The following is a 26776-nucleotide window of genomic DNA, read 5'->3' as shown; positions in this document are numbered from 1 at the left end:
GCTGTCAGACCCTGCAGCCCCTCCAATCCAGACGTGTTGGTGCTGTCACAGCTCTCCCCTTTTTCTTCCCTCTGACATTTTCTCCAAAGGGTGAAGTGCTCTCCTGAAGGACCCTGCTCTGTGCTGGAAGGATGTTGGTGGCCAGATGTGGAGGCTGCTGGCACTGAGCGTGGGGGATTTTTTATTTCTCCAGACTCTTCTTGTCCTGTGGGATCTCTGCTTGCTTGGAAACCTCCTTTGCTGCAGCTTCTTATGACAGACTTTATTTTCAGCACTGCCTCCCTTTAGCTTGAGCAGAACTGAGCTGCCCAGCATCTTTCCTGGCAGTGGATGTGGGCAGAACACTTTTGGTTTCTCCGCCAGCAGCACAAGTGTTCGTGTCCTCTCTCTGCCATCCTACCCTATCCTCATGAAGGAGCTGCCTCACTGCAGTGAGCTGCAGCCAGGCTCTGGACTTCTGACTCTTTCAGTAAAAGAAAAACCTCTTGAACCTCTTGAATCACCAACCCCCTTTATATTTTCTTTTCCCTGTTGCAGGACCGATCACTTCTGTGAGGGCTGTTGTCTGTATCGTCAAACCCAACAGAAACACACCTGACCTCGCTGCCTCTTGTTCCTCATCTGTTAGAACATATTTGGGAGTGAAAATGGGTGCTGGGCTGCGGGGCAGGAGTGGGGTGGCCCCAGGGCTGGCCTGAGAGGGACTGGCAGGGGCCTTCTGCTGGGGGAATGTGGCAGGGGGAAAAGTTGGGTGGTCTGTGCCCAGGATCTCACCTGTGGTCCTGCCCCCCCGTGGGACCATCCTGGCCCTGGTGGCATCAACATCCGGGCTGACCAGTCCCTTCTCTTTATGTGGGCTTCAGAATGCCCAAAATTGGCTTAGAATCCAGCAAGGATTGAAATCAGAAGCTGCATTCCATTCTGTGGGTGCTGGGGGGGGGGGGACATGACCCCCCCTTTCCTCGTGCCCCTGCCTGGGGGTTGGAGATGGATCCTGGGATCACAGGGGCCCAGTGACACCAGGGAGGACATAGGGCAAACCCTGGCAGCCTGAGCTGATCCCAGGGATGGGACACTGTCCCCACACCTCTCTGTACTGACATGACCGCGGTACCAGCACCACCTGTGGGATGGATCCTGCCTCTTCCTCCATGCTCACATGGTGGCGGTGCTGGTGCTGGTACCGGAGCCAGGCCCGGACATGCTGAGCCCTGTGGGCAGTGTCCGGCAGTGCCACCACTCTGGGGACACGCAGAGGAAGTTCCCTTTCCCTTTAAATGCAAATCCCAGCCCTGAGGCTGAGGGACGAGTGTCCGGTGGGCTCAGGGTGTCCGGTGGCTCAGGGACGAGTGTCCAGCAGGACACGGCTGGGTCGGTACCAGAGGCTGGACCGGGACCTGGCACAGGTCAGTCTCCCCCGCGTGGCCACGGTGCTTGGGCAGGGTGACCGTGGGCTGTGGACAAAGGGGCTCCCGCGGGGCTGTCTCACTGCCGCGAGGGTCCTGGGCGGCCTCAGCTTCTGCCTGGGGGTCTGGGAGTGCAGACTCCTGCCGGGGGTGCAGCCGGGGTCACTCGGCCACTCTGCGTGTGTGTCCCAAATCCTCTTTCCCGCAGCGCTGGGGCAGACGCTGGATCCCAGGCCAGGCGGGCGGCTCCAGCGCGGTTCAGCCTCGGCTTCACTCCGGGAAGCGACGCTCCAGCGTGGATGCCGGGATAGCGCAGCTGGAGCCGGGCTGCCAGCACCCAGGGAGGGGGCCTGAGCCCCCAGTTTGGGCTCTCCTGCCCCCCACAGAGCCCCCACACAGCCCCTGGACCCCACTGCAGCTCACCAGGGCCCACCACGCTGAGGGTCCCAGGGCTGAGGCGGGAGGGGCTGCACCACCCCAGTGCTGCTCCTTGGGGGACCCCGATGTCCCCCAGCTCAGGCCAGAGCTGAGATGCCCCATGCGGGGAAGTGGCCACCAAGAGCTGTGTCCATCCCGTGCAGGGGCCCTGCCCGCAGCTCCCGTGCCCCCCGCGCCCCTCAGGATGGAGGACTGGAGGAAGAAGTGGAGCCCCAAAGCCTCCATGGCCTCAGCGGTGCCCACTGGGACCCCGCGGCCGCTGCCCCAGAGCAAGAGCACATCCTTTGTGCTGCCACTGCCCTCACCCGAGCAGTGTGCCCGGCCCAGGCGGTCAGTGCCAGCGTGGGGGAGACCACCAGTCCCTCCGGGGTGGGGTTTGGGTGGTGCCAACTTCTCTATTCCCCCCGCAGCACGAGCAAGGAGCGGGTGCACGGGGCAGTGCGGGGGACCCCCCTGCAGCACAGCTTCCTCACCGATGTCTCTGATGTCTATGAGATGGAAGGGGGACTGCTCAGTCTCCTCAGTGACTTCCACTCAGGAAAGCTGCAGGCATTTGGTGAGGGGGTGGGGAGAAGAGGGGGGAGCTGGGGGGCGCAGGGCTGGGGAGTTGTGACGCTCCCACCCGTGGGTGCAGGGAAGGAGTGCTCCTTCGAGCAGTTGGAACACGTGCGGGAGATGCAGGAGAAGCTGGCGCGGCTCCACTTCAGCCTGGACGTTTGTGTGGAGGAGCTCCCTGAGGAGCAGAAGAAGGTGGCTGCTGACAGGAACCTGGACCAGCTGCTGGCACATGTGAGTGTCACTCCCCTCAACCCTGGCTGTTGTCATGGCCGGGACTGCCGCCGGCCCTGCCTGCCCCATCAGTGCCTCAGCCTCTGCCTTTTGCCTCCCACAGCTGGAGGAGCTCAGCAGCTCTATGTATCCTGCACCGGGGATGGGGTGGTGGCCATGGCGGTGGCAGTGATGGCAGTGGTGGTATTGGTGGCAGTGGAGGCGGTGGTGGCTGTGCTTGTGGTGTGTCCCTTCGGTGTTTTCCCTTGACCCGCGCTCAGACAGAAGCTGCACCTGGCCGAGAGTCCCGGCCCCGAGGACACTGCAGCCTAACCCTGACCCCAACCCTGACCCGGACCCCCGCTGGAGTGTGCGGCCTCTACCGGGACACCCCCCATGAGCCGCAGCCCCACACCGGGGTCACACAGCCCCCTTCCCGGCGGAAGGAACGATGGAGACGGCGCCGATCGCATCTGGGCCTTGCGGATCCCTCTCCGCCCCGCCCCGCCCCCGCCGCCGCCATTTTCTCCGGAGCCGCTGCGGTCGCGGGAGGGCACGGGGCGGTGCCCGGGGCGGAGCAGCGGCCATGGCGGCGGCGCTGGGGCTGCAGGCGGAGGGGTGGGAGCGGCTGCTCCGCGCCGTGACCCGGCTGCAGGTGGGGAGGGACCTGGCTGGGGGTGGGGGTGGGGTGGAGGGGGTGGAGGGGACACGAGAGGAGCCGGATGGAGGGGGGGAGAGAGTCCCCCTGGGGGAGCGGGCTGGGCGGGGGCAGGATGGGGAGGGGCCGGAGGTGGGGCTCGGGGGGGGGGGGATTCCCGGTGTTGCCTCATTAAAACCGGCCTTGGCTTCAGATCTGGGGCGCGTTTGCTCCTTGTGCGCCCGGCAGGGACCCTGGGGAACGGGGGTGTCCGGGGGTCACTTCCAGGGGGGATCACTCTCTGGGGGGGGGGGGGGGGGGTTTGGCTCCAACCGTATACCTCCCCGTGCCCCCCAGGCCTGTGTCCGGGGTTATTTGCTGCGGAAGCGCTTTGGGAGCCTGCGGGCGGAGTACGAGGAGGTGGTGCGGGAGATCGAAGGAGACCTGAGTCATCTGGAATGGCGGGGCCGGCTGCTGCCGCGACCCTTCTTCCACCCCAAGGTCCGTGCGTGGGGACAGCGAAGGCTCCGGCAGCCCCGGCTGAGGGGGGTGGGGGATGGAGACAGCCGGGGAGATGGGGACACATCGAGGGGATGGGACACACGTGTGTCTGTGTGGGTGGCATGGCCTGGCTTGGCTGGGTAGACAATACTTTCGCAGCATAGTCCCAGAAAGCTGTAGTTTTACAAATGGAACCCCCTAATTACCCATCCCCAGCCTGCAGGACTCTCCCTGCTGCACCCCCGAGTTTCCGGTTGAGGATTTCTTCCTCCAGATGAGACTTCTGTGCAGGTAACTCCTGTGGGTCTTGTCCCCACTTGTGTGGAACAGATGGACCCTCCTGCAGAAGGCTGTGTCCTCATGTTTTTACCACTTTTGGGAGGAAAACCCTTAAAAAGTTCACAGTGATAACCAGAGCACATCCATGTAGTGCTGGGGTGCTGCCAGTGATGCCTCTTGGGCTGAGACAGAGCCTCTGCCCTGCAGCAGAGACACTTTCCCCATCTTTATCTTTTCTTTTCTGTACCTTTCATTCTCTCATGTGTTGCCTCTGTAGATTCCATCACCAGGGGAATGTTTGGGTCCCCATGAGACTGCACCAAGCGACAACGCCAGTGCAGAAAACCCCCAGGAGGTGGAATTGGACACCTCTGAACCAGAACATGACTGCAGCACTGGGAATCCTGCAACCCAGCTGCAGAGCAAGGAAGAACTGAACGTGGCAGGTGACAGCGATGGAACAAACCCTACAACCCTCGGGGGTGGTGACCACCAACACACCAAAAAGGGGTGCAGTGCCCCAGCAGAGAGTGAGGACTGGCAGAACGACGGCACTGTGTCCTCTGTGTGGGACAGCACTCTCCTGGGGGCAGAGTCCCTTGAAGCCTCCCTGGGTAAGGGAAGGGTGTTCTGAGGGACCTGGTGGTGGGTGTAGGGGGCACAGGAGGTCACTGAAGAACCAAAACCTTGAGAACATGTTGGAGAGAATGGAAGAACCCAGTACAGGAGAGACAGTAGGTGCAATCTGAGCCTTTATTCTAATTATTTTTCCACTTCCTTGCAGGAATTCCCCTTGAGGACCTAAAGGAGCTTCCTCGCACTCACTCTGGTCTCCAGTCCTACAGAAATCACCTAATGATGGAGCTGCTGTGGTTGCAACAAGCCATCATCAGCCGTAAAAACGTGAGGGTGCTTCCAAAGCCACTGATCAGCCCTGTGCCTCTCTGCAAGGGTGGGTGCTTTCCTACTAGTAGGTCTCGGATTTAACTATTAACACTGGTTTGTTTTTTTTCTCATACAGTTCTTGATGTTGAAGCAGAAGCTTGGGACTCCAGACCCATGGGAGGGCATTCCAGAGCACCAGGGGCACTTGGATTGGTGTGGAGCTACAGCACCACAGTTGTGAAGTGACCTCAGGGACAGCAGCAGCTTGAGGAGCTCCAGCTCCGTGGGTTGATGTTTTCTACTCCAGGTGAATGTGGCAAGAAGCCTTCTACTTCATTTAAATGTGGGTATTTAGTGAAAGCAGGGATTAAACATTTCTGTGGGGACAGGAAGTGGTTGTGTGTCCTGGAGGGGAGTCCCAGTGACACCTCCTTCCACAGGGACCCTGTTTCTGTTGGCTGAGATGGATGATCCTGGGGGAAGATTGTGGCTGGGATGACTGTCACTTATGGAAGATCTTTTCTCACCAGCTTATAATTTGTGGTGGAAGTAAAATGCCTGAGGGCAGGAGGTGCTTTCAGCCTGCAGGAACAAGCTCTTCCATTCTGGTCTGTGCTGGGTGTTTGGGACAGCCCTGCACATCACACTTCTGCTGTATCTGGGATCTCCAGGTGCTCCTAGGCTTTGGGGAACACCTAGTGGAAGAACTGAGAGTTTCCTGACTTCCCTGTGCAGCTGGTGGCAGGGATGGCACATCAGACCTGACCTGCAGGAGATGAGGGTTGGTTCCTGACACCTCGTGGCAGAGTCTCCTGGGCTGGTGTTTGAGGGAGTGAGGAAGGACTTAGAGGGTTTGGTGCTTTTTCTATCTTCAGGGGCATTTGAGGTCCCTCAGAAAGGGACTTTCCACATGGTGCTTTGTTTCTCTACTGTGCCCCCTGAGCCTTTTGTGCAAACACTCAGCATTGCTGCTGCCTGAATGTGACACTGTGACCCCGTGACCAACATTTCCTTCTGTTCCTCTGTGTTTCTGAATAAAAAGCTTTTCTGATGCTTGTCTCAGAATCTCTCTGTTCTCCCTTGGGCAGAGCTGTGTGAGTCCATGGCCTGCTTTGGCCTGTGGCAACCTGCTCAGTGCCCAGGCATGAGTGTCCGCTGGAGTGGGGAGGTTTGTCTGACTGAAACCCACTGCAATTCCAAGCGATGGCAAAGGGGAGACAGCTTCAGGACACCCTGGGTGGGGTGTGAGCTGCTGCCATGAAGAGGTGGCACTTCCCACACCTCCAGGCTGGTTAACCTGAGCCTGGTGGCTGCAGCAGCTGGCGAGGGAGCTCACTGTACTTGGTGTGTGAGGATTGAAGAGCTCTGTAGTTCTGGTGCTCTGCAGGTTGGTTGGTGTGGTCTCCAGGCGGGCCCACAGCTCCATGGAGACAGACAGGAGGGTGTGGAAGGGACGGGAGCGGCTCAGTGAGAGGGTTCGGGGTGGGCAGGAGGCTGCCTGGAGCTCTCCTCCATGGCTCTGCTCAAATTCCTGATCAGCAGGGCCCGCTTGATTCCCAAGGGATGAGCTCCCATGGCTTTGCTCTGGCTCCTCCTGCCAAGAGGGTGCTGGTGTACCGCAATGGGGACCCCTTCTGCCCCGGGAGGAAGTTTGTAGTGACCCAGCAGCGGTTCCTGACCCTGGAGGTGTTTCTGAGTGAGGTGACCAAGAGCATTCGTGCACCTTTGGCCGTGAGGAACCTCTACACACCCAGACATGGCCACCGTGTGGCTGAGCTGGGGGACCTCCAGGATGGGTGCCAGTACGTGGCTGCAGGCTTTGAGAAGTTCAAGAAGCTCGAGTGAGTCAATGGTGTCTGGATTTGGGGAGCACCTTGAAATCAACTCTGGGGAGGGAATGTGGGTGTAGATGGAAAAAAAGAGGCAAAGGGGGCAGGAACACAATGAAAAACATTTGTTTGTCTGCTGGAAAGTAGGGGACATACCACAGATGACATGGAAAATATCAACACTTCCGATAAGGTGATGACTTTGGAAGCAAACATGTTGGTGTGTTTTCCAGCAGGATGTTGTGCTTGATGCTGCTCTGCCCTGTGCTTGTTTTGGGGTGTGTGGGAGGTTCTGCTGCCTTAACACCATCTCCATTGATAAATACTTTTGGTTTGATGTTCTGTTGTTTTCTGTAATTATAGCTTTTTCAATTCATCCCAAAATACAGAGGGTTAAAGAGGTTTTGTGGGTTTTATTTGGCATCACAACTCTTGGGGATCTGACAATGCTCTGTGGTTGGCTGGGAATTTCTTAAAGGCACCAGACTTTAATTCAGACTGAAGTTCTGGGAGACCATGAGATGGGGCACCTGCTTTGGAAGTGACCCAAAAACCCACACTTCTGGTTGGTGGTGCTGCAAGGCAGAGCAGTTGGTCAGCTCCTCACTGACCTCCAGTGGGCCATGCCCCCCCTTGGTGTGTGGCAATGTTGTCATCTTGTTCCCCCAGCTATTTACATCATGGAAGGAAGCAGCTCCGTGGGACAAGGAACAGACAGGGTCTGCAGGTGAGTCCCTGAGCTGTGGGGACACAGAGGGAGTAGGGAGGTGCGAGAGACATCAGGGCTGGTGCTAAAAAAATGAAGTTGAGGTTTAAGGCTACCAAGTGGACATGAGGCTGCAAGGCCCAAGGAATCAGTAGGGTGTGTGAGGCAGCACCAGGGCTGTGAACCTTTGTCCTCTTTAGTGGTGAGGGGCAGGATCCATGCTCAGAGCTTCCGTGGGGATTCTGGAGCTGTGTGAAGGACCTCTCCAGCACTGGTGTTGCTGACAACAAACCCCACCTGGCAGCAGCGAGTGTCCCCAGGGCAGGGAGGTCCTGATGGAGAGGAGGGGAGTGGGTGGCAGGGCTGTGGCTGTTCCTGTCTGCTCACCTCTTCTCCAGCTTCCACCTGCAGCTCCCTGGAAGCCAAAGGCCCCGGGGCGATGGCAGCAGCGCAGCCGCCCCCCCTGCACCATACAGTGAGTGCCTCGGGGAATGTTTTGGGAAGAGGGAGATCCTGGGAATGCTGCCCCACAGGGACAATTCCCAGCAGTTGTTGTAATCATTGCCCAAGGCACCACTGCCTGGGCTTTTTTTTATTCCCAGGAATACTGATGACACTCTCTGGGTTGTTCCCACTGTAGTGTTTTCCGGAATGGGGACTTGCTGAGCCCTCCTTTCCCCCTGCTGCTCTCCAGGAGCACTCGGCTGCAGTGGGACACACTCCTGGCTCTGGTAACAAAGAAAATCCACAGTGGAGCTGTTCACAAGTGGGTATCCAGAAAAGACCCCCCTGGCTCCTCTTCCCTCATGCCCAGAGCACACAGAGCTCAGACTGCCACTCCAAGGCTGCTTTTTGCCATCTCCTTTGCTTTTCAGGTTTTCCTGTCTTTAAATAAGAAGGGGGGTGATGTTGCTGGTGGTCTGGTGAAAAAGCAATAAGTGAGCAGGAAAGCACAGCATAAAAAAAATGGGGCTTATGTCTAGAGGCTGGGGCTTATGTCCCACAAATGCAGCCCACCTTCTCTTCACACGTCTCTTTACTGACCCCCAAGGAGAGAGCTGAGATCTACTGCATCTCCCTGATCACTGGGTGTTATATTTTGTTGTGCTTCATTGACTGATCCTCTATGACTTGTCTGGGCCCTTTCCACCCCGAGGGGTTGTTCACAGTCCTGTGCCAGCTTGAAAGCCTTTGCTGTCTCTCCCTCGAGGCTCTGCAGGCTGGATGGGACCCCGGTGTCTGCTGGAGAGGAACTGCTGAATGGTCATCACTACGTGGCAGTGGGAAAGGAGGAGTACAAGAAACTGCCTTACTTGGAGCTGCTGGTGCCCCAGGGCTCTGCCTGCAGGATGCTGAGGTAGGAGGACTGAAGCTCTAAGAGTGGTTTAAACAGTCCTCTCCGTGGTGGTCTTCAGCTAAAGCCATCCCTCTGGAGCCCCCCAGTGCTGTGGTGGGCAGCAATGGGAATGTGGGTGGCTGCAGAGGATGCTTTACCCTTCCTGAAGAATAAAAACTCCTCCTGGTGCCACTGGAATCTCTCGGTGCTGCAGGTTCAGCACAGCCACCTCCAGGAGGCAGCCCATGACAGCACAACCAATAGTTCACAGCCATTGCTTGGGAAAATCCTTCCCTTTTCTCACTTATTTTTAGTCGTACTGGTGTGCCACTTCTCTCTACAAAGTGTAAAGATTCCCACCAGGGGGAACTTCAGGAACCAGAGGACACTGAAATCTGATTTGTCTTCTGGGTAACCAACATTTCCCTCCTGGAATGTGGGAGTTACAGCTCCCACTGCAGGAAGGTACCAAAGGCTTTCCTGGATTTTTTTGATTGTTTTTTTAATCTTAATCCTGCTCCAGAGTTGCAGAAGAAATTACAGCAAAAGCCAAAATGCTACACCCTGGGAAGGGGTTTATTTCACCTAATGGCTCTATGAAGTGTGTAAAATCCTTCCTGGCTGGGTTCAGATTTCTTACACTAAAAATTCAGTAACTTCTTCAGCCTAACTTGCCTGTAGTCAGAGGAAGCTTAGAAGTTGGCATGGAATAAATACATAATTCCTAAAATGACTGAACACATTTATTAGATAGTAATAAATTGATACCTTTTTTTAAGGGAAAACTAAAAGTTATGTGTTAAAAATGTCTACAAGATGCTCACTGTTTGTAGGTTATTAATGTTTTAAAATTTCCATAAGACTGTTTACCCTGGGTATAATGGGATGAGTGTGTTAGATTGTAGGTGATTCCCAGCTCTGCCCAGGTAGCCTCTGGATTTATTAGAACTTCAAAGGAAAACAAGTCCTGTGAAATTAAATTAGAGAAAGCCCTAGTAAAGAATTAGCTGATGGTTGTGATTCTTGGCTCAGTGGGGAGCAGGGTGAGCACTCAGACACTGAAATGTCATTAAAATACCTTTTGACTTGAATGTGGAGACCCATGTTTCCATACCAAAGCTGTGGTAAGACTGGGAACAGAATCCAGGAATTTAGTCCCAGAATCTTTCTGTAACAGCAAAGTGCTACATTAATAATTGTATTTCTTTCTCACTGCAGAAAGGCACAGAAGTCACAAAAGACTGTGGCTGTTGTGAGGAGTTCACAAAGGGACCCTGACATTTAGGTACAGTCTGCAGGTAACCAAAGCATCTGAGTCCTCAACCTCTGCCACACCTCAGCCCAAGGCCAAACTTTTTGATGATTGAACAAACTCTGAATTCAAGCACTCTCATGGAATTCAAGACTTTCTCTGGGCTTGAGAAGCAGAGCACAGGTGAGCAATGAACCCAACACTGGTACTAATGAAAATCTTCCTCCTCTCTTCATCTAGCTGCTGTGATGATGTGGCAGAGGAGGTGGCTGCCTTGCTGACACCAGTTAAACTGGTTTTGAATGTGACCTTGGGAAGGAGGAGTCCCCACCCAGAACTGTTGCCTTGATGACAAAATTCCTGCCAGAAGTTTGTTCTGTGTAGTTCTGTGTCAGGTACTTCCTATAAAGAGATTTCATCCAATCCTTCTCCCTCTGATTTGGAATGCTGGGATAATATTTGCAGCCATCAAACCTGTTCTCAAAAAGATACACAATTTGTTTCTCTTGGTTTAGGAGCATTTAGGAAAAGTCACAGTAATAAACAGCTCTTGTAGCTCTGTGTGCCAGGCTCTCTGTTTTCCCCTCCCTGGTGTTCCTGCTTAAGTGTAAGGGTAACAAAGATTTTTTTATTATTATTTTTTTTTTTCCTGTGATCCACCTGGTGTTTTTGATCTGATAATTCCACTGAAAAGAAAATCATCCTTCCTAGAGAGGTGCTCTACAGGACTCCAGGGGAGAAAAGGGATGAAATGACCTCAGCATGAGGGGAGAGTTCCTCATCAGATTCCTTCTAGGGAAAAACCAGCTGGCCCCAGAAGCTCCCATTGAACCATTTATGAGCCATTTATTATCCCTCCAGTGCTGAACAAGACAATTCACTCTTGCTTTGAAGCACCCACAGACAAAAAAAATCCTTAATTGAAGATGTTAAATGGGCTCTCCTGCCAATGTGCCTTGTTCCAGGCTGCAGCTTGGGGAACACCATCCGTGGTTTTTTTTGGCATCTGTATGTCAAAATTCAGCTTCCACCTGAGCCAAACAGGCTGCTGTAGAGCCAGAATCCCTCCTGTCAGCCAGAGGGGTTACCTTCAGACAGGTTTTCTTCCTCTGCTTCTCACCACATCTTCAGGACCCAGCCAGGCAGAGTGTGACTCCTAAGCCAGTGAGCAGCATCCCTGCCACAGCCCCTGTGGGATGAACCAGGAGGTGTTGGGAACTACAGAAGTCAACTCCCACCAGGCACACCTTCTCATAGCTACACAAAAAATGCTCAGATGTGATAGAGAGCAGAAAAAAAAGAAATGTCTGGGTAGACACCAGCTGGAGCAGCTGAGTGCTGGGTGTCTGGAGTGCCCATGCAAACGTTCCTAAGGAAATGCTGATCCTGATCCTGGCTAGGAAGAGCCAAGCAGAAACACCAAACCCCTCAATTTTGTGCATTCCTACAGCTCCTGGGCCAGGGCCTGGTGGTTTTGACCTTTCCAGTTTCCACCATTTCCTGGGCAAAGTAATGTTTCTACAGGACATAAGGGCAAGAAGGGATGGATGCTGACATTTGGGGCTTACAGAGCATTCCTTTTCCATGGTGTGGGAATTAATCAGTGCTATCTAACATCTACTCAGATAAAGGCTCAGGCCTGCAAACTCTGTCACCTTAGAATGCCAGTTCTGTCTTGACATTTCCTAGCCCAGCCCACTTACAAGTCAATTTTGCTTTCTTTTCAGCCTCCCTAGCAAGAGCTCCTTCACCAGGGGAGTCCCTCCCATGGGTATTTAACTCTTTTTCAGGGTACCAGAGGATCACCCTCACTGCTAAGTCAGCAAATAGGCAATGGATACAGCAGGCAAGGGGAGGAAGCATTTTAAGTGTAACTTACTTTGACCACCAATGTCCTCTCCCAGCATCCTGCCAGTCATCACGGTGACAACCAAAGCCAGGGAGTTACAGAGTGGCACTGCCAGGGACAGATCTGCAGGGGGATGGTTTTAAGACCAACAGTTTAAAGTGGAGAACCTTGAACACATCACCAGACACTTGTTTTGCTGGCCCTTATTATTACAAGACAGACAGCTGATGCTGAGCTGGGTCAACAGCTAGGGGATTACACTGCTCCTTCCAAAATCTGCATCAGCCCCCTCTGTGAAAGCAAGAAGAACTCACCTGTGGAGGCCAGGGTGAGGTAGAAGAGGAGGGATCCACCTTGGTTGAGCAGAAGGGGCACCATGTACTGCAGGAAGAAGACAGGGCTGTCAGTTGCTGCAGCCCAGAGCCCAGCCCTGCTTGTCCCGTGCTGTTTGGCAGTGGGATGGTGGCACACTGGTTGCACACTGGTGGCCCTGCTGCCAGTCACCAGCTGCCCAAGGCCTCAGCTCCCCAGTCTGCAGAGGGCAGGCTGAGCTGCCTGCAATTAAAATGTGAAAGTCAGTGACCTCCTGTCTACAAAATCAGTCTCAGTCCTGCAGAGGAAGAGCAGTGCTCTAGGCAAGTCAATGAAATATTGACTATTGATGGATGGAATATTTAACAGTTGAAATCGGTGTATCAGGTCCAGATGTGAGCAGGGGGGAGTGATCCCCACCCTGGTTTGACACCCAGTTCCCGCACCCAGGTCCGGATGTGTTCTCACCTTGTAGTTGAGGCCGAGGAAGCGAATCTCTGCCCGCAGCTGCTGCAGGCGGCCTGGGCACCGCAGCTCCTCCAGCCCCGCCGCGCCCGCCCGCAGGAAGGGTCCGGTACCGCCCCACAGCACGGCCACCAAAACCAGCACCGCTGCCTGCCCTGCAGCACGGGGGCACCAGCAGGGGGGCCCAGCCCCGCTAACACCCCCGCCTGGGACAGTCCCCACAGCCCCTGCTCTCCCATCAGGGAGATCCCGCTCCAGCTCTGCTGTCGCACTCCCCTCAGGGGGGAGCCCTACAGCCACCAACCCCCGGGACAAAGCCCCTCACAGGAGACACCATGGCCACCTTCCCCCCGCAGCGGGCCCGGCCCGTGCCCGTGTTCCCCCGCAGGGAGGACCGCGCAGTACTCCAGGCCCCGGCCCCTCTCCCCCCTCAGCGAACCCCAAGGGGTCACGATCCGCACCCCCCCCAGCCCCGGGCTCCCCTCGGCCGCTTTTCCCCGCCGCCCCTCACCCATCCCGGAAGCTCACCCACGGGCGCCATGGTGATGGTGACGTCACTTCCGCCTCGATCTCCTTTTCACCCGGAAGTGGTAGCGCTTCCCTCTGGCTTTGCGCGTCCGACATGGTGAGAGCGGGACCGGGACGGGCGGGGGGGGAGGGTGGTTACAGACGATCAAACGGTGCTTGAGCCCCGGGAAGGGGCTTCTGGGCCGCGGGGGGGTCGCGGGGTGCTGTGATTCTGCTGTCCCGGGAGCTCCGTCCCGGGGGCTGAGGCCGCTCCTCCTCTGAGGCATTGAGTGTCTCCTTCCCCCTGGCAGAAGCCGATCCTGCTGCAGGGCCATGAGCGCTCCATCACTCAGATCAAATACAACCGGGAAGGAGACCTTCTCTTCACCGTGGCCAAGGATCCCGTGAGTGCGGAGGGCCCTGCCCCAAGCCAGCCCCTATAGCAATAGTTGGATGTTCAGCGCCATTAATTAATCCCTCCGGTAAGACCCTGGGTGTTTTTCTTCTCCCAGATTGTCAACGTTTGGTATTCAGTGAATGGGGAGAGGCTCGGCACCTACAATGGCCACACGGGAGCTGTCTGGTGCGTGGATGCAGACTGTATCCTTTGATCATGGAAACCAGTTTGTCTGTCCCCTGTTTTCCTTTGGAATGATTCATTTGAGCCGATTCCTCCCACCTGCTGCACAGTTTACTCTTGAAGAGAAGTAGGGGGGCTGTGTGTTGTGTTTAACTCTCGTCCTGCTTTTCTCTTTCTCCGTCCTTTGGGTGTTCTTCCTCCAGAGCTGTTGTTTGGGATAATGTGTGCAGCGTGGCCCTTTTGTCCTTTTGCTGTGGTGGCCCTGGCAGCTCAGGGAGAGTGTCTGAATGGCACAAAGGCTTCCATGGGCTTCCAGTGGGTAGAGGAGGCAAAAATGTGCAATGGTTTTGTTAATGTGAGAGCTGAATCCTTTTTCTGTTTCAAGAGGAACATTGGGGTTGTACTGGGGGTGCTTGGATTTCCTATCTGTACTGGAGTTCTGCTGCTCCTGGAACACATCCCATCTCTGTAGTATGTTTATGTGTGGGGTTTTGGGTTTTTTAAATCTTGTGTGTGAATATTGTCTGGGAGTTCAGGGAGCAGCTTGTTGGTGCTGCTGTTCCTTACCTGCTGCCCCAGGGGACACCCGACACGTGCTCACAGGCTCTGCAGACAACAGCTGTCGGCTCTGGGACTGTGAGACAGGTGAGGTTCTGCCTTCCCTGCCTTGGTCACAGCTCTGTCCTGCCCTCAGGTTACTGAGCAGGGCCTGAGGGGGTGGCAGCCTGACAAGGGGGTTCCCCCCCTCTGAAAGGGGAGGCCCCAAATCCAGGCTGCTGGCAGGGAGGGGTTGTGGATGTGCCCGGTTCTTAGGGAATATTGAGTGAATTTACTCACTTTACCCCCTGAGGAGCCCTTTGTGGGTCACCCAAAATACAACTCAGCTGCACCCAAACCCCTCCAAACCCTCCACCTCCCTCCAGTCCCCCCATTTTGCTGCTGGTTCCCATTAATCCCACGGGGATGGGGCCTGAGGGATCTGCTGTGTGTTTAGGGAAGCAATTGGCCCTGGTGAAGACCAGCTCAGCAGTGAGGACGTGTGGCTTTGACTTTGGAGGAAACATCATCATGTTTTCCACTGACAAGCAGATGGGTTATCAGTGCTTTGTGAGCTTCTTCGACCTCCGGGACTCCAGCCAGATCGGTGAGAGACCCAGTGCTGCCCCAGGGGAGGAGGGGAAGTGTTGATCACTGGTGCCACTCTGTCTGTCTCCTGCCTTCCTTCCTTCCTTCCTGCAGAGAACAACGAGCCTTACATGAAAATTCCCTGCAGTGACTCTAAAATCACCAGTGCTGTGTGGGGCCCTCTGGGAGAGTTCATCATCGCCGGGCACGAGAGTGGGGAGCTGAACCAGTTCAGTGCCAAGGTCAGTCCCACCAGGAACAGCATCTCCTGGGGGAGGACAGCACAGGATCATAAAGGTTGGGAAAGACCTCTAAGGTTATCAAGTCAGCCCAACAGTGCCACGTTCCAAACTGCCATATTCACAGGGGTGAACAGCTGGAGGTTTGAACACCTCCAGGGATGGTGACTCCACCACTTCCATGGGCAGCCTCTTCCACTCTTTAAGTAAAAAAATGTTTCCTAATATTCAGTCTTAACCCACACAAGTTAAAGTGAGAGGATTTCAGGACCAGCTCTGGATTGGCTCTAGGTTTTTGGCTCCAGCAGCTCCCTCAAGCAATGTTGAGTTACCAACATCTGCCCTGCTCCTGACAGAGACATCTCCTAAATAATTTTTAAGGGAGGAGCTGCATGTCTGCTGGCTTCACTTCCCAGCTTCCTGAAACCTCTCCTTTCCCCTCCAGTCAGGGGAGCAGCTGTCAAACATCAAGGAGCACACCAAGCAGATCAATGATATCCAGACCTCCAGGGACATGACCATGTTCATCACTGCCTCCAAGGACAACACAGCCAAGGTGAGGCCTCCCCTCAGGAACATCGTGTCCTGCAGGACCCCTGCTCAGAGCCACTGCTGTCCCACAGCTTTGCTCCTGAGGGATCTGAGGAAGTGGGAAGCTAAAGCTGAGTGGGAAAAGGGAAGCACAGCCCCAATAAATTAAGAGCCAGGCATTGGAAACAACACTGCCAAAATTAAGGCTGCAGTTTGCTCCCTCTGGAAGACTGGAGGTGAGGTATATCTTAGGCCAATATTTTGGGCTTCTAGGGGAATGTTTTGGGGATTTAGGTGCTTGTGTAGACTCAACAACTGCCCAGGCAAGGCCTAGCAGACAGATTTTGGTGAGTTAGCCAGGTTGTCAGCCCTTTTGTGGAATAACTTTCTGCCTTTTGCCTCTATTTTTCCAGCTGTTTGACTGCACAACACTGGAGCACCTGAAGACGTTCCGGACAGAGCGACCTGTGAACTCTGCTGCACTCTCCCCCATTTTTGATCATGTAAGGAGGAACTCTCTGGTTGTAACAGCCTTGCTGTGATTCCTGCTTTGTTCTGTGTAGCTCATGAGTTTGTGGGATCTGCTGGGTTGGTCAGAGGCTTCCCCAAGGGTTTGGCTCCCTCCTCTCCTAGCTGAGCATGATGTAAGCAGCACTGAAGTGGTTTTCCTTTTCTCCATTGCAGGTGGTGCTTGGTGGTGGGCAAGAGGCCATGGATGTTACCACGACCTCCACCAGGATTGGCAAATTTGAAGCCAGGTTGGTTCCTTTCCTCTGGCAGAGCTGAATCCTGATCTGGAGGACTCCTACAGCCCAGAGGTTCCAGAGCACTTTTCTCCTGGCAGTGCGGGGGGAGTCACTAAACTAGTGGTGTTTTTTCTGAGGAAACCCCCATCATGTCCCTCACCAGGATCCTGACTTCTGTGACCATTTCAATCTCCTTCCTTCTCCCAGGTTCTTCCACTTGGCTTTTGAAGAAGAGTTTGGCAGAGTGAAGGGTCACTTTGGTCCAATAAACAGCGTTGCTTTTCACCCCGATGGGAAGAGGTGAGGATCTCTGCCTTTCCTTAGGATACAGCTGGGCTCACAGTAGAACAGAGCCAGCACCTCCCTTAATGTTCCTGTTACAGCCCTGCTGCCTCCCTGAGGGGGGTGGGTGAGAGATTCACAAAATGTCTTTGTTTGGAAGAGACCTTCAAGCTCACCCAGTCCAACCTTTGACTGGGACTTCAGCCTTCCCCTTAGGTTCTGTTGCACATTTTGGCTGTGTCACTGATGATCTTTTTTTTTGTCTTGTGACACCTGTTAGTTTCTGGAGGGGTTTGTGGGCACGGGGTGTGTTACAAACCAGGGTGCTGCGACACCACCACTGACTCCATCTTCTCTTTCCTCCCCTGCAGTTACAGCAGTGGGGGTGAGGATGGTTACGTTCGCATCCATTACTTCGATCCCCAGTACTTTGAGTTTGAATTTGAAGCTTAAAGGAGAGGACTTCTTCTCTTCCCTTTCCTCTCCCCATCCTGACTGCAGCTCTCCTAAGGTCTGAAGTTGGTCAGCTCTGCAGGAGGCAGCAGGAAGCAGTGAGCAGCAGACTTCAGTGCTGGGGGAAGGGGTAAAGTCAGGAGGGCAGGAAGGGCTGCTACAGGAGGTGGGGAAGGCAAGGACAGGGAAAGCTGCCTGCCTGCCCCTGGGGGTGCTTCCTGCCCCAGGGTGAGCCTATTTATACATCAGGGGAGAAAAGAAATTAACAGGAAATAAATATAAATCTTTTATAAACACAAAGAAAAATGCCTCTGTGGGGGTTTGGGTTTTGTTTTGTTTCTTAATAAAATTAAACTGAGAGCCTTGCCTTCCTGGCTCTGTTGGAGCTGTTAACTCTTTCCTGGGGAGGATCTGAGGGTCCACCCTGGGGTGTGCAGGGGATAGCAGCTTGTTTCCCAGGTGACATGCACATTCCTGGCTCTTGGTGCTTTGTGGCCTGACCCTGGGCCAGCTTTCCTCATGGAACAGTTATTTCCTGCACTGGTTGTGTCACAGAGCCTCGTCCTCCCAGCCCTTCTCCTGTGTCTGTGTGTCTGGGGGGGGTTGTAGATCTTTCCTTCTTCAGGACTGGGTTCAGGGGCACATTTCCTGCTTGAAATGACTGCACCCCTCCAGCCCACCCGTTGTGGGGTGGTTGCTGTGGGTTTGCTGGGTTCTGCTGCTTTGCTTTTGCTGTGCTGGGAGCTGCCAGGGGCTGGTGCTGCTGGGTCCATCGACCTCCCCCTGCCTGCTGCTCTGCCAGAAGTTCTGATCCACCCAGAACCTCAGCAGGAGGGAGCCCCGTTTGCTTCTGCCCTGACATCTGAGCAGAAAAGCAGGCGTGGGCTGGGAGAGTGGGTGCTTTACTGAAACAAACCTAGAGGCTGTGAAAGAGTCTGTGCCCCCTCCTGGAGCCATCCTGGGGCACAGCACCTCCCACAGGCACCGAGCTGCCCACACTGCTGCTCATCTTTTGTTCTCTGTTTGGGCAGTGGGGTCAGAGAGGTTTTGGTTCAGGCTGAGCCCTCTGCTCTCCTTCCCAGGGAGGTGGTTGCTCTCCACTAACTGCTGGATCTCTGCCCAGGCCTCATCCAGGTACTGGGATGAACAGATCCATCGGAAGAATAAACCTGGGAGAGACAGGGCTGTGTGTTACTTGAGAGAGGGAAAAGTGGAGCAGCTGTTCCTCACCCAGCCCTGCTGGGAGCTGGGCTCTGGAGTGCTGGACCCAGCTTACCCTGCCAGAGCTGGATGCTCTGGGGCTCAATGGATGGCCAGATGACCAGGGGGTTGGGTGAGTAGAGAGGGTTCAGGTACTTCTTCTTTTCCCCAGGCTGGTTCAACCAAGCCCAGAGGGAGTGTGTGCTCTCCTTCACTTTACACAGACACCTATGGAAGAGCCCAGACCCCTTTCAGTCCCTGGCAAAGGGCCACATTTGACCCAAGCTGTGATGTGGAGGGCTTTGCTCTGCCCTCTCTGGCAGTGTGGTGGCCCCTGCCCTGGCCACAGCCCCAGGGGCATGGTGGTGGTGTCCTCAGGGGATGGTGGTGTCCACAGGGGACAGTGCTGTCCCCCACCCCACTCACCTCTCCTTCTCGTTGTTGCAGAGGAAGGTGCCATAGGCAGAGGCGTAGGCATTGTCAAAGAGGGTGAGCAGGAGGTGTTCACCAAACTCCAGGGAGAAGGGGAACTGTCGGCTCAGCTGCCACACACAGTCCAGGAAGAGGAGGAAAAGTGGTGCCTCCTGCTTCAGCCGGGCCTGGGGGGAGGCAGAGCGGGCGCAGCGGAGGTGGAAGGGGTGTCCAGCCTGCAGGGCCCCCGAGGGGGCAGAAGAGAGGTGAAGGGAGTGATCACCAGGCTAGGGTTCTCATTCCCTTTGGGACCCACTGCTCTCACCTCAATCCACTCCCTCTCCAGCAGTCCCTGGAAGCCCAGCAGCGTGCGGCAGGACGGGTCCAGGATCACCTGGACCAGTGCTGTCACCAGCAGCGTGGTGTCTGTCCCCTCTGCCCCGTGCACCAGCACACTGCTCTCCTCCCTGCGGGTGATGCTGGGGTGACTCCTGAGGTCTCTGCCCCACTGAGAGTGGGGGCTGTGGGGCAGCATCCCCCCGTTACCTGTCCATGCACTGGGCAGCCAGGCAGGCTGTGCTCAGGGCTGCCTTGACGTGGCTCAGCCAGCGGCAGCTCTCCAGCCGGCTCAGCCAGCGGTCCATGCTGAGGGAGGGGTCATTGCAGGCTTCTACCAGTTTCACAAAGCTCTCCTGCAGCGGGCGGCCTCTGGGAGGGGAGGGAAAGGGGGTGTCAGGGGCCTGAAGAGTCAGAGAATCATCAGGGTTCTGCACCACCTTAACCACTACATCATCTCCTCAAGCACCGCATCCCCCTGAGTTTTGAGTAACTTCAAGGGATGGCAGCTCCACCACCTCCCTGGGCAACCTGCTCCAGATATCTCTTTCAGTGGAGAAATTTTTCCTAATAACTAATCTGAACCTCAAAGTCTTTTTTTTTTTTTTTTTTTTTTTTTGGGGGGGGTGGAGGGGAGAGGGCTGGTGTCCCCGTGTGCTTGGCAGGGTACTGTGAGCACCTGTGTCATGAGCCTGCCAGGCCTCAGCTCAGCCTCTCACCTCTCCAGGGGCCGATGCAGCCTCCTCCATTGTGGGTAGGAGGATTTGGGCTCTGTTCCCCCCCCAGTCATCCGTGCCTGCTTTGCTGCCTGTGCTGAGCGTGTGTCGATGACAAAGCCCCGATGCCCCTCGTCCAGAACCTCCCCCAGCAGCCGCTCGTCCTCCCGGCAGCGCTTTCGGTTGGGTCCGGTCAGTGGCTGACTGCTGCGGAGCAGGGCCTGCGGGGGGAGGAGCAGCTCCATGGGATGGGGGGGTGGGTTCCAGACCCCTTCACCCCACTATGGAAGAGGAATGGACTTACGGTGCCGTTCTCACGGTGGTAATAGCTGAGGACGGGGAACCGCCCGCCCTGCCGGTACCGGGACACCTTTTTCAAAGACTCATCGTCCACCCCAGCCGGCACAATGACAGCGGGGGGGTACGTGGGGCAGGTGGTGAAGTCTTGGTTCACCTCACTCAGCCGCCACCGGTTTGTCTGGGGGAGAGGTGGGAGGGGAGGTGGGAGGGCTGGGTTGGTGTCCCCCCGGCAGCCCTGGTGTGGGTGGGGGGAGCCACTCCCCCCCCAGCCCAGCCAGGTCACTCCCCTCTGGGCTCACCTGCGAGGCGATCTGCTGGAAGTACCTCTGGAGGGGGAAGAGGCTCCAACCTTCCTCCAGCTTCAGGCTCTGGGGTCTGTAGAAGAACGGGTACATCATCATCACCGAGTCCACCGAGGAGAGGGCCTGGAGCAGGAGATAAAGGTGGAAGCTAAGTAGGGAGATGGCCTGGAATGTTCCCAGGGACTCTACAAACCCCATCCTCCCACTGGGCCATGTCCTGGTGTGGGTTGGGCTGGCAGGCACCAGCACCATCATCCCCAAGGGCTCCTTGTGCCAACACCAACTGGGAACTGAGTGTTTGCCCACGGTATTAACAGACCCAGAGTAAACACTGCTTTCTCCTGCCAACCCTTTGTACCCCAGCCCCAGCAGGGCTCTGGACGGACTCTCCGGCCACCCTGGAGCTCACCTCGATGGAGCTGGCGATGTTCAGACACTCCTCCATGCCTGGGATCTCCAGCTGAAGCACCTTCAGATCTTTGCAGTGGAGCACGATGGTGCCGGAGGAACCAGTGAGCCTAAAGGGAGGAGGAGGAGGGTCAGGGCTAGCTGTCGGTCTGTGCAGACAGACAGACAGACAGACAGACAGACAGACAAGCTCAGAGCTACCCTCTCCCCCTGGGAGAGCCAATCAGGGTGAAGCAGGAGGGCTGTCCCATTGCCAAATCGCAGGCTCTCATCTGGTGCTGGCACCGGAATTTCCATCCCCCCACCCAGGGTGGGTGTCGGTGGAAACCGTGGTGGTCAGCACAAAGCCCAGAGAGTGTTAAAGGCCAAACCTGGTGTCTGGTGGGGAGTCCATAGGGGCTGGTACCAGCCTAAATTCTGCGCACTTAGGCATGGAGGAAAAGAGGAGGTCAATGCCCGGCACTGCCAGCATCCTCTGGGCGTGGGCCGTGGAGAAGAGGAAGGATGGGGCTCCATGGGTGGGGTGGCCGAGCTCTGGGGCAGGCGAGTGTCGGGAGAGCAGCAGGGAATCTCCTCCAGCTCAGGAAGGGGTGAGGCCACTAAAAGGGGGTGCAGGGCAGGACCCACCTCTTCTCCACAGCATCCACGTTGCGAATGAGCAGCCAAAGCTCCAAGGTGCTGGGCTGGGCATCCCCCCCGGGGCAGGAGGAGAGGAGCAGGTGGTGGCTGGTGATGCACAGAGTGCCCTTCACCGCCGGCAGCCCCACACACGACAGAACCACGTTTTCCACTGTTGCTGTCTTGATCAGTTCCGAGAATTCCATGGTGGCGGAGACCCCCAGCAGACCCTTGGCTGGGCACAAGGGATCTGTGGCTGTAGGGAGAAAGGGAAAATCCTGTAAGGCCCAGCCTGGAAACCCCCGTCTTCCCTCTGTGTCACACGGGGCCCTATGGCCTCACACCCCCTCTTGGTGTTTACTTTGTCCCCTCCAGCATATGACACTGCCTCGCTGCAAAACGTAGGGCAGGGGCACAGAATTCCTCTCCCCACCTACTCCTCTCCCCCGACAACGCTGTCATTGCACATGGGGAAACTGAGGCAAGGTGAGGAGGAGTTGGGTGAGTGACTGGAAGCACTGCCCACCCCGGACACCCCTGGGCTTACCTTATGGGGCACTCCAGAGAGGGGACGACAGCTCCGGGTGCAAGTGGGGGACCTCGGGGACGAAGTGGAACTCAGGGTGCAAGCAGCGGACTGTGGGGTGAAAGCAGGGGATGTTGAAGTGCAGACTGGGATCTTGGGGTGCAAGCAGGGGACCCCAGAATGCTAACAGGAAACTGCTGGGCAAAAGCAAGGAGGCTCACGGTGCAAGCGAAGAGCTCTGGGTGCAGGGAGGGAGCTCGGGGTGTAAGCCAGGAGGCTCAGGGTGCAAGCAGGGAGCTTGGGCTGCAAGGAGGGACCTCGGGGTGCAAGCAGGCGAGCTCAGGGTGCCAGCACGGAGGGGGCGATGCCCCCTCCAGCCCTGCCTGCCGCCGGGGGGGGTGGCTCGGCGACCAGCGGATGTCGGGTTTAAGGTGGCCCGGCCCGGGGATGGCTCCGCTGGCTGCATCGGGTGCCGAGGACGCTCCCCGGGCAGGCGGGAGGGGATGGGAGTGCTGGGGTGTGTGGGGGGCACATCGCGGGGGGAGGAGGTGACACACAGCGAGGGGACACCTCGACAAGATTTTTGGGGACGATCCCGGAAGGGCTGGAGGAGGCGGGGGGGATGTCCCCGGGGCAGGGGGCAGTAGGGCAGTCGGGGCAGACTCGTCCCATCTCTCCCCTGCTCCCGGAGCGTCCCCGGGCAGAGCTGGCACCCCCAAGGGAGCTGAAAAGGGGGCAGCGAGCGGATCCTAACCCGGTTCCACCTTAAGGGCCCGGCCGGGGTGTGGGACTCCGGCTGCCCCTCGGCTCCTCGCCCCATTCCCCCCACACCCCCCCCACCCCGCAGGGTTATTTTTCCTTCCTTGGGTTTTTTTTGGCACCCCAGCCTCGGGTGCAGGAGGTGATAAATCATCCCCTTGCCAGGACGTCCCGGTGAAGCCTTCTTCTCCGGGAACAGGGAGTCTCCTCCCAGCTGGAGACGATAATGCTAAAAAAGAAAAAAGGGAAACAAAAAATAGACATAAACCCGTCACGAACAAAACTTAAAAAAAACCCAACAACCTCCTTTGCACTTCGCTGGATAAGGAAAGTTCCTGACTGTTGGAACTGTCCTCGGCGACCCCGACCTTTATTGTTCTGGGGGTGGATAAATAGCCGGGACTCAGCTGGGGGTGATGTGTGTGTGTGTATGTGTATATGTATGTATATATATATGTGTGTGCGTGTGTGTATAGCAGCTCCATTTGCACGGGGGCTTTGAGGGTAGGGACAGGTCACCCCCATGCTTAGCGCTGTGACAGTGGATGCCACCATGGCCTTGGACCAGCTGAAGTTCAAGGAGCTGGGTGAGGAGGAGCCCACCTGGGAGGAGGAGAGCCTTGACAGCCTGAAGGCTTTGACGGCCAAACTGAAGCTGCAGACCCGGAGACCTTCTTACCTGGAATGGGAAGCCCGGGTGCAGGGACAGCCCTGGTGCAGCCGGACCCCTGGAGGGGCAGATCAGAGCCCTGGGGACGAGTGGGATGGTGGCATCTGCGGCTTTGCCACCATGGAGGCGGCTCTGGAGTGGCTAAGGACGGAGCTGGTGAGTAGCTGCGGGGGGGTTGGGGGCACCAAGGGTTTGGCAGTGGGATGGGGTCACAGGGCTTCTCAGTGCAGAGGGAGTGAGTGCATCCCCACCTCACACCAACGGGGATGGGACGTGCTGGGGTCAGGGTGCTCTGGCCTCAGCGCCCTGCTTTGCTCCTTTGCCCGGGACAACCGCTGGACTTGGACTTTTGCAAGAGGGGTGTGTGGCTCTGCCATACCGTGGCTCTGCCATACCGTGGCTCTGCCCATGTCCCCTGCACCCCGCCAGGGGTGACAGCTTTGTCTCCCACTTGTCACCCCCTCCTGCCTGCTCTGCTGGTGGCACAGCTGTGGGGTGCATCTGGGGGCAGTCACCTCGGCACAGACCCTCTGCGTGGGCTCTGTGCTGATCCCAGGGCCACTTGTGCTCGTAGTCCTGGGTGGGTTTGTGCCCCAGCAGACCCGCTGGCCGGGTCAGTGGCTGTTCCTGTTCCATCCCTGATGCCCATCTCCCCAAGCAGCAGGAGATGCAGGCTGTGGACCAGCGCCTGGCGCAGCAGCTGATGGGCCTGCGGGCACGGCTGCACAGGCTGAAGGTGGAGCAGGCCTGTCACCAGCACAAGGAGATGCTGGACGATGCTACCTTCAGCCTCGAGGGCTGCGAGGAAGACTCTGACTTGCTCTGCAACATCCCTCCCAAGGCTGCCTTCCTGCTCTCCATGCCCCTCAAGCACATCGGCGTCACCCGCATGAACATCAACTCCCGACGGTTTTCCCTCTGCTGAGGGTGCTGGGACCTCTCTGCTCCCAGCCCAGGTGGGTGTGTTGGACCTGATGGGGCTCTCAGGTCCCTCCCAAGATGCCTCGGGAACTGTGGAGCTGCTGCAAGGGCTGAGCTACCTCAGGACAGGGGGTGCTGAGTTGTGATGCAGTGCCACACCACGGTGACATGGGAAATGCCACTGTCCTGTTGGGCATGGGGTGTTTTGGGGCACCCAGTACCTTGTCCCTAGGGATGTCAGGACCAACCACGGTGGAAAATGTAAGGAACAACACTTTGAGGTGGAATAAAAGGAGGTGAAGGTGAGAGCTGATGTTTTTCCCCTTTATTGCAATCACCCAGGCACATGCCTGCACCTCCTGGTGTGGCTTGACTGGGAGTGGCAGGAGGGACCACAATGCCATCGCCCCTTCCCTGGGTGCTCCCCAGGGCTCCTCATGGGCTGGGCAGCTTCTCACCAGTTTCTGCTGCAGGACAGTGCCATGTCTCTGCTTTGGGGACACCGTTGCCATGCTCTCCCTGGGTGCCCTGGCAGTGGGTGGGTGATAAGGCTGTGACAGTGCAGGAAATTCTCCTCACCCAACCGGCTGCAAATTGTTTTTGAGGCTTGAGAGCAGGAGGTGATGGGGATGATGCTCAGGGTTCTCCAGCTCTGGGACCTGCCCTATCTTCTGACCCATTTGGGGGTGCAGAACTTTGTTGGGTGCAGAACTGTCCCTGGTGTTAGTGCCAGCCAGGGCTGTCAACACTGCCCTCACCAGAGGGTTTTGCTTTTGGCTTTTTCCGTTCCTGTATCCATCCCAAACCATTCACAAAGTAAGTTGTCCCTTGGGGATATGACTTCACAGTGTGCTGTGTTTCTTTGCAAGCAGTGCCTGGGAAGCTGTGGGGTGACCTGGAGAAGCTGTGGGGTGACCCAGGCATAATTCTGGAGGCTGCTTCTCCTTTCCAGGATAGCATCAGGACCTGGGGAGAACCCCACATGCACCCTCAGGCTGTGGCACACCCCAGGGCCTGGCAGCTCTCCCCACCACCCCTTGCTCGGGGCACCTGTGCTGCTGGTGAGAACGATGAGGAATGGGGCCGGGAAATGTCCCTGCCAGGGTGGATGCTGCATCCGCCGCTGTGTCCCCTCCCCCAGCACAGCTGCGTTTCCTGCCCCTGGCTCCGCAGAGCAGCCGGCAGGTACCTGCGGCTTCATCTTTGATCGACAAAGCCAAGACAATAGCCTTGTGGTTGCTCTGCTCCGAGATGTCTCCAAAAAAAACCTCAGGGCTGGCATCCTGGCTGGGGCACAAGGTGTCCCCTCTGTCCCCTGGGCTGCAGCCGCTGCCACCGTGGCTTTCGGGGTGCTGGGCTCAGGGGTGACCCGGTGGTGGCGGCCAAAGTGGGGCTGTGGGTCCCACAGGCTGCAGGGATCAGGGGTGGTGGGGGGATGGTGTCACCAGTCTGCCCACACCCAGCACCAGGGAGGGGGCAGCGCAAGGGACCGGGGACCTCAAGAGGTCAGCACTGCCCAGGCAGCAGGTGACAGCCCCCTGCCTGTCACCCACCCCTTGCACCACACCTCCCAGCACCTGGGTCCCCACATCCCACCGGCCAAGGGGCTCAGCATCCCCTTGCCCTGCTGGTCCCTGGCGTCTGGTGGCCAGGGCACCTGGAGCAGGAACCCTGGGGACTAGGGATGGCAGGAAGCCATTGGGGTTTGTCACTCGCTCTTGCGGTTGTGCGCGAGCTCTGAACCAACTTCTCTCGAGTTTGCTCATGAGGCAGGAAGCCAGGGCAGGCAGGGAGCAAGAGTGGGTGTTGGCAGGACACGGGGGACTTGTGTCTGCTCTCCAGAGGGTCCCCAGGCTCTAGCTGGAGATGGGGAGGATGTGAGCAGGGGACAGCACCATCGCTCCTGCTGCCAGGCCATGGGAGTCTGAGACCACCAACAGGTAACAGGGACTTGGGGGACAGAGGGTTTGCACCCCCGGGTAGGTGCTGGGGACCCCCCGGCTGCCTGCTGAGGGCAGGGGTCCTGTTGCACTGCCCCTTGGAGGGGGTTTGGGCTCATTCATCACTGTGGGGGGATGTGGGTGAGGGATGGGGTAGCAGCGCTGTGCTCTCCATTCCTCTGTGACCTCCCAGCAGGGGAAAAAGCTACTGCTCTGATGTCTTCTCCCCACCCAGGGTGGGAGTGGGGGGTGCTCCCTGACCCCCTCTTTCCAGGGCAAAGCAGTTTTGTCCCCAAGGCCAGGCTCTTGCCTGCCCACTTAGGGACAGGCAGTGGTCCTGCTTCAGGGGACCACTGCCCAGTTTGAGGGGTTCAAACACTGCCATACACTTTGTTTCAGTGCTGTCTCAGCCCCAAACATCCCCCCTGCTCCAAGGCAGCTCTGGGGCCGTGGTCCTTTGCATCTCTGCAAGGCTATGCCAGGCATGGGGGTGACTGTCCAGCTGGGTCATAGCTGTTTTGGGGACACCCAGGGCACCAGGGT

At 56.9% G+C, this 26776-nt stretch overlaps 6 protein-coding genes across 16 annotated transcripts; 4 read left to right on the top strand and 2 right to left on the bottom strand.

Annotated features, from left to right (window-relative positions):
• The first annotated feature begins 1211 nt into the window (after positions 1–1211).
• Positions 1212–5965, top strand: IQCC (IQ motif containing C). 6 transcript variants are annotated; one of them, XR_011730505.1, is made up of 7 exons: positions 1212–1406; positions 1615–2174; positions 2255–2400; positions 2479–2633; positions 2737–2801; positions 2835–3267; positions 4307–4423. XR_011730505.1 is itself a non-coding variant. In XM_071767988.1 (5 exons), the coding sequence occupies exons 1-5, from the start codon at positions 3064–3066 to the stop codon at positions 5153–5155; spliced, it is 909 nt and encodes a 302-aa protein (XP_071624089.1). In that variant the 5' UTR covers positions 3040–3063; the 3' UTR covers positions 5156–5965. The 6 variants fall into 6 exon arrangements, 2 of the variants coding, with proteins under 2 accessions (XP_071624090.1, XP_071624089.1); XR_011730504.1 differs by lacking the exon at positions 4307–4423 and adding an exon at positions 3607–3744; XR_011730506.1 differs by lacking the exon at positions 4307–4423 and adding an exon at positions 3607–3744 and having other exon boundaries at positions 1240–1406; positions 2737–2759; positions 2894–3267.
• A 99-nt stretch (positions 5966–6064) lies between these two features.
• On the top strand, positions 6065–10142 carry DCDC2B (doublecortin domain containing 2B). Its single transcript, XM_071767458.1, has 6 exons — positions 6065–6755; positions 7413–7470; positions 7848–7924; positions 8069–8215; positions 8660–8806; positions 10004–10142. The coding sequence occupies exons 1-6, from the start codon at positions 6478–6480 to the stop codon at positions 10068–10070; spliced, it is 774 nt and encodes a 257-aa protein (XP_071623559.1). The 5' UTR covers positions 6065–6477; the 3' UTR covers positions 10071–10142.
• Positions 10143–10858: 716 nt separating this feature from the next.
• TMEM234 (transmembrane protein 234) lies at positions 10859–13204 on the bottom strand. The gene is made up of 5 exons (XM_071767457.1): positions 13192–13204; positions 12667–12983; positions 12201–12267; positions 11917–12009; positions 10859–11226 (listed from the first exon to the last, which is right to left on the bottom strand). The coding sequence occupies exons 1-5, from the start codon at positions 13202–13204 to the stop codon at positions 11165–11167; spliced, it is 552 nt and encodes a 183-aa protein (XP_071623558.1). The 3' UTR covers positions 10859–11164.
• Positions 13205–13216: 12 nt separating this feature from the next.
• Positions 13217–17432, top strand: EIF3I (eukaryotic translation initiation factor 3 subunit I). The gene is made up of 11 exons (XM_071767595.1): positions 13217–13288; positions 13482–13574; positions 13683–13770; positions 14330–14395; positions 14745–14894; positions 14990–15117; positions 15560–15670; positions 16059–16148; positions 16330–16403; positions 16599–16691; positions 17045–17432. The coding sequence occupies exons 1-11, from the start codon at positions 13286–13288 to the stop codon at positions 17124–17126; spliced, it is 978 nt and encodes a 325-aa protein (XP_071623696.1). The 5' UTR covers positions 13217–13285; the 3' UTR covers positions 17127–17432.
• LOC139807086 (myotubularin-related protein 9-like) lies at positions 17389–22425 on the bottom strand. 4 transcript variants are annotated; one of them, XM_071767592.1, is made up of 12 exons: positions 22261–22425; positions 21965–22054; positions 21427–21673; positions 20801–20909; positions 20389–20514; positions 20094–20267; positions 19793–20010; positions 19284–19445; positions 19063–19204; positions 18753–18973; positions 18403–18554; positions 17389–18295 (listed from the first exon to the last, which is right to left on the bottom strand). In XM_071767592.1, the coding sequence occupies exons 3-12, from the start codon at positions 21621–21623 to the stop codon at positions 18132–18134; spliced, it is 1665 nt and encodes a 554-aa protein (XP_071623693.1). In that variant the 5' UTR covers positions 21624–21673; positions 21965–22054; positions 22261–22425; the 3' UTR covers positions 17389–18131. The 4 variants fall into 4 exon arrangements, with proteins under 4 accessions (XP_071623693.1, XP_071623692.1, XP_071623694.1 ...); XM_071767591.1 differs by having other exon boundaries at positions 21965–22411; XM_071767593.1 differs by lacking the exons at positions 21965–22054; positions 22261–22425 and adding an exon at positions 21171–21223 and having other exon boundaries at positions 21427–21547.
• Positions 22426–22500: 75 nt separating this feature from the next.
• On the top strand, positions 22501–24599 carry FAM167B (family with sequence similarity 167 member B). Of its 3 annotated transcripts, none has more exons than XM_071767598.1 (2): positions 22501–23528; positions 24034–24599. In XM_071767598.1, the coding sequence occupies exons 1-2, from the start codon at positions 23226–23228 to the stop codon at positions 24295–24297; spliced, it is 567 nt and encodes a 188-aa protein (XP_071623699.1). In that variant the 5' UTR covers positions 22501–23225; the 3' UTR covers positions 24298–24599. The 3 variants fall into 3 exon arrangements, with proteins under 3 accessions (XP_071623699.1, XP_071623698.1, XP_071623697.1); XM_071767597.1 differs by having other exon boundaries at positions 24031–24599; XM_071767596.1 differs by having other exon boundaries at positions 23947–24599.
• The last annotated feature ends 2177 nt before the right edge of the window (positions 24600–26776 follow it).

The sequence above is a fragment of the Heliangelus exortis genome, chromosome 24 (genome assembly GCF_036169615.1).
Source record: "Heliangelus exortis chromosome 24, bHelExo1.hap1, whole genome shotgun sequence".
NCBI lineage: Eukaryota > Metazoa > Chordata > Aves > Apodiformes > Trochilidae > Heliangelus > Heliangelus exortis.
This window is presented reverse-complemented; position numbering and strand designations above follow the sequence as displayed.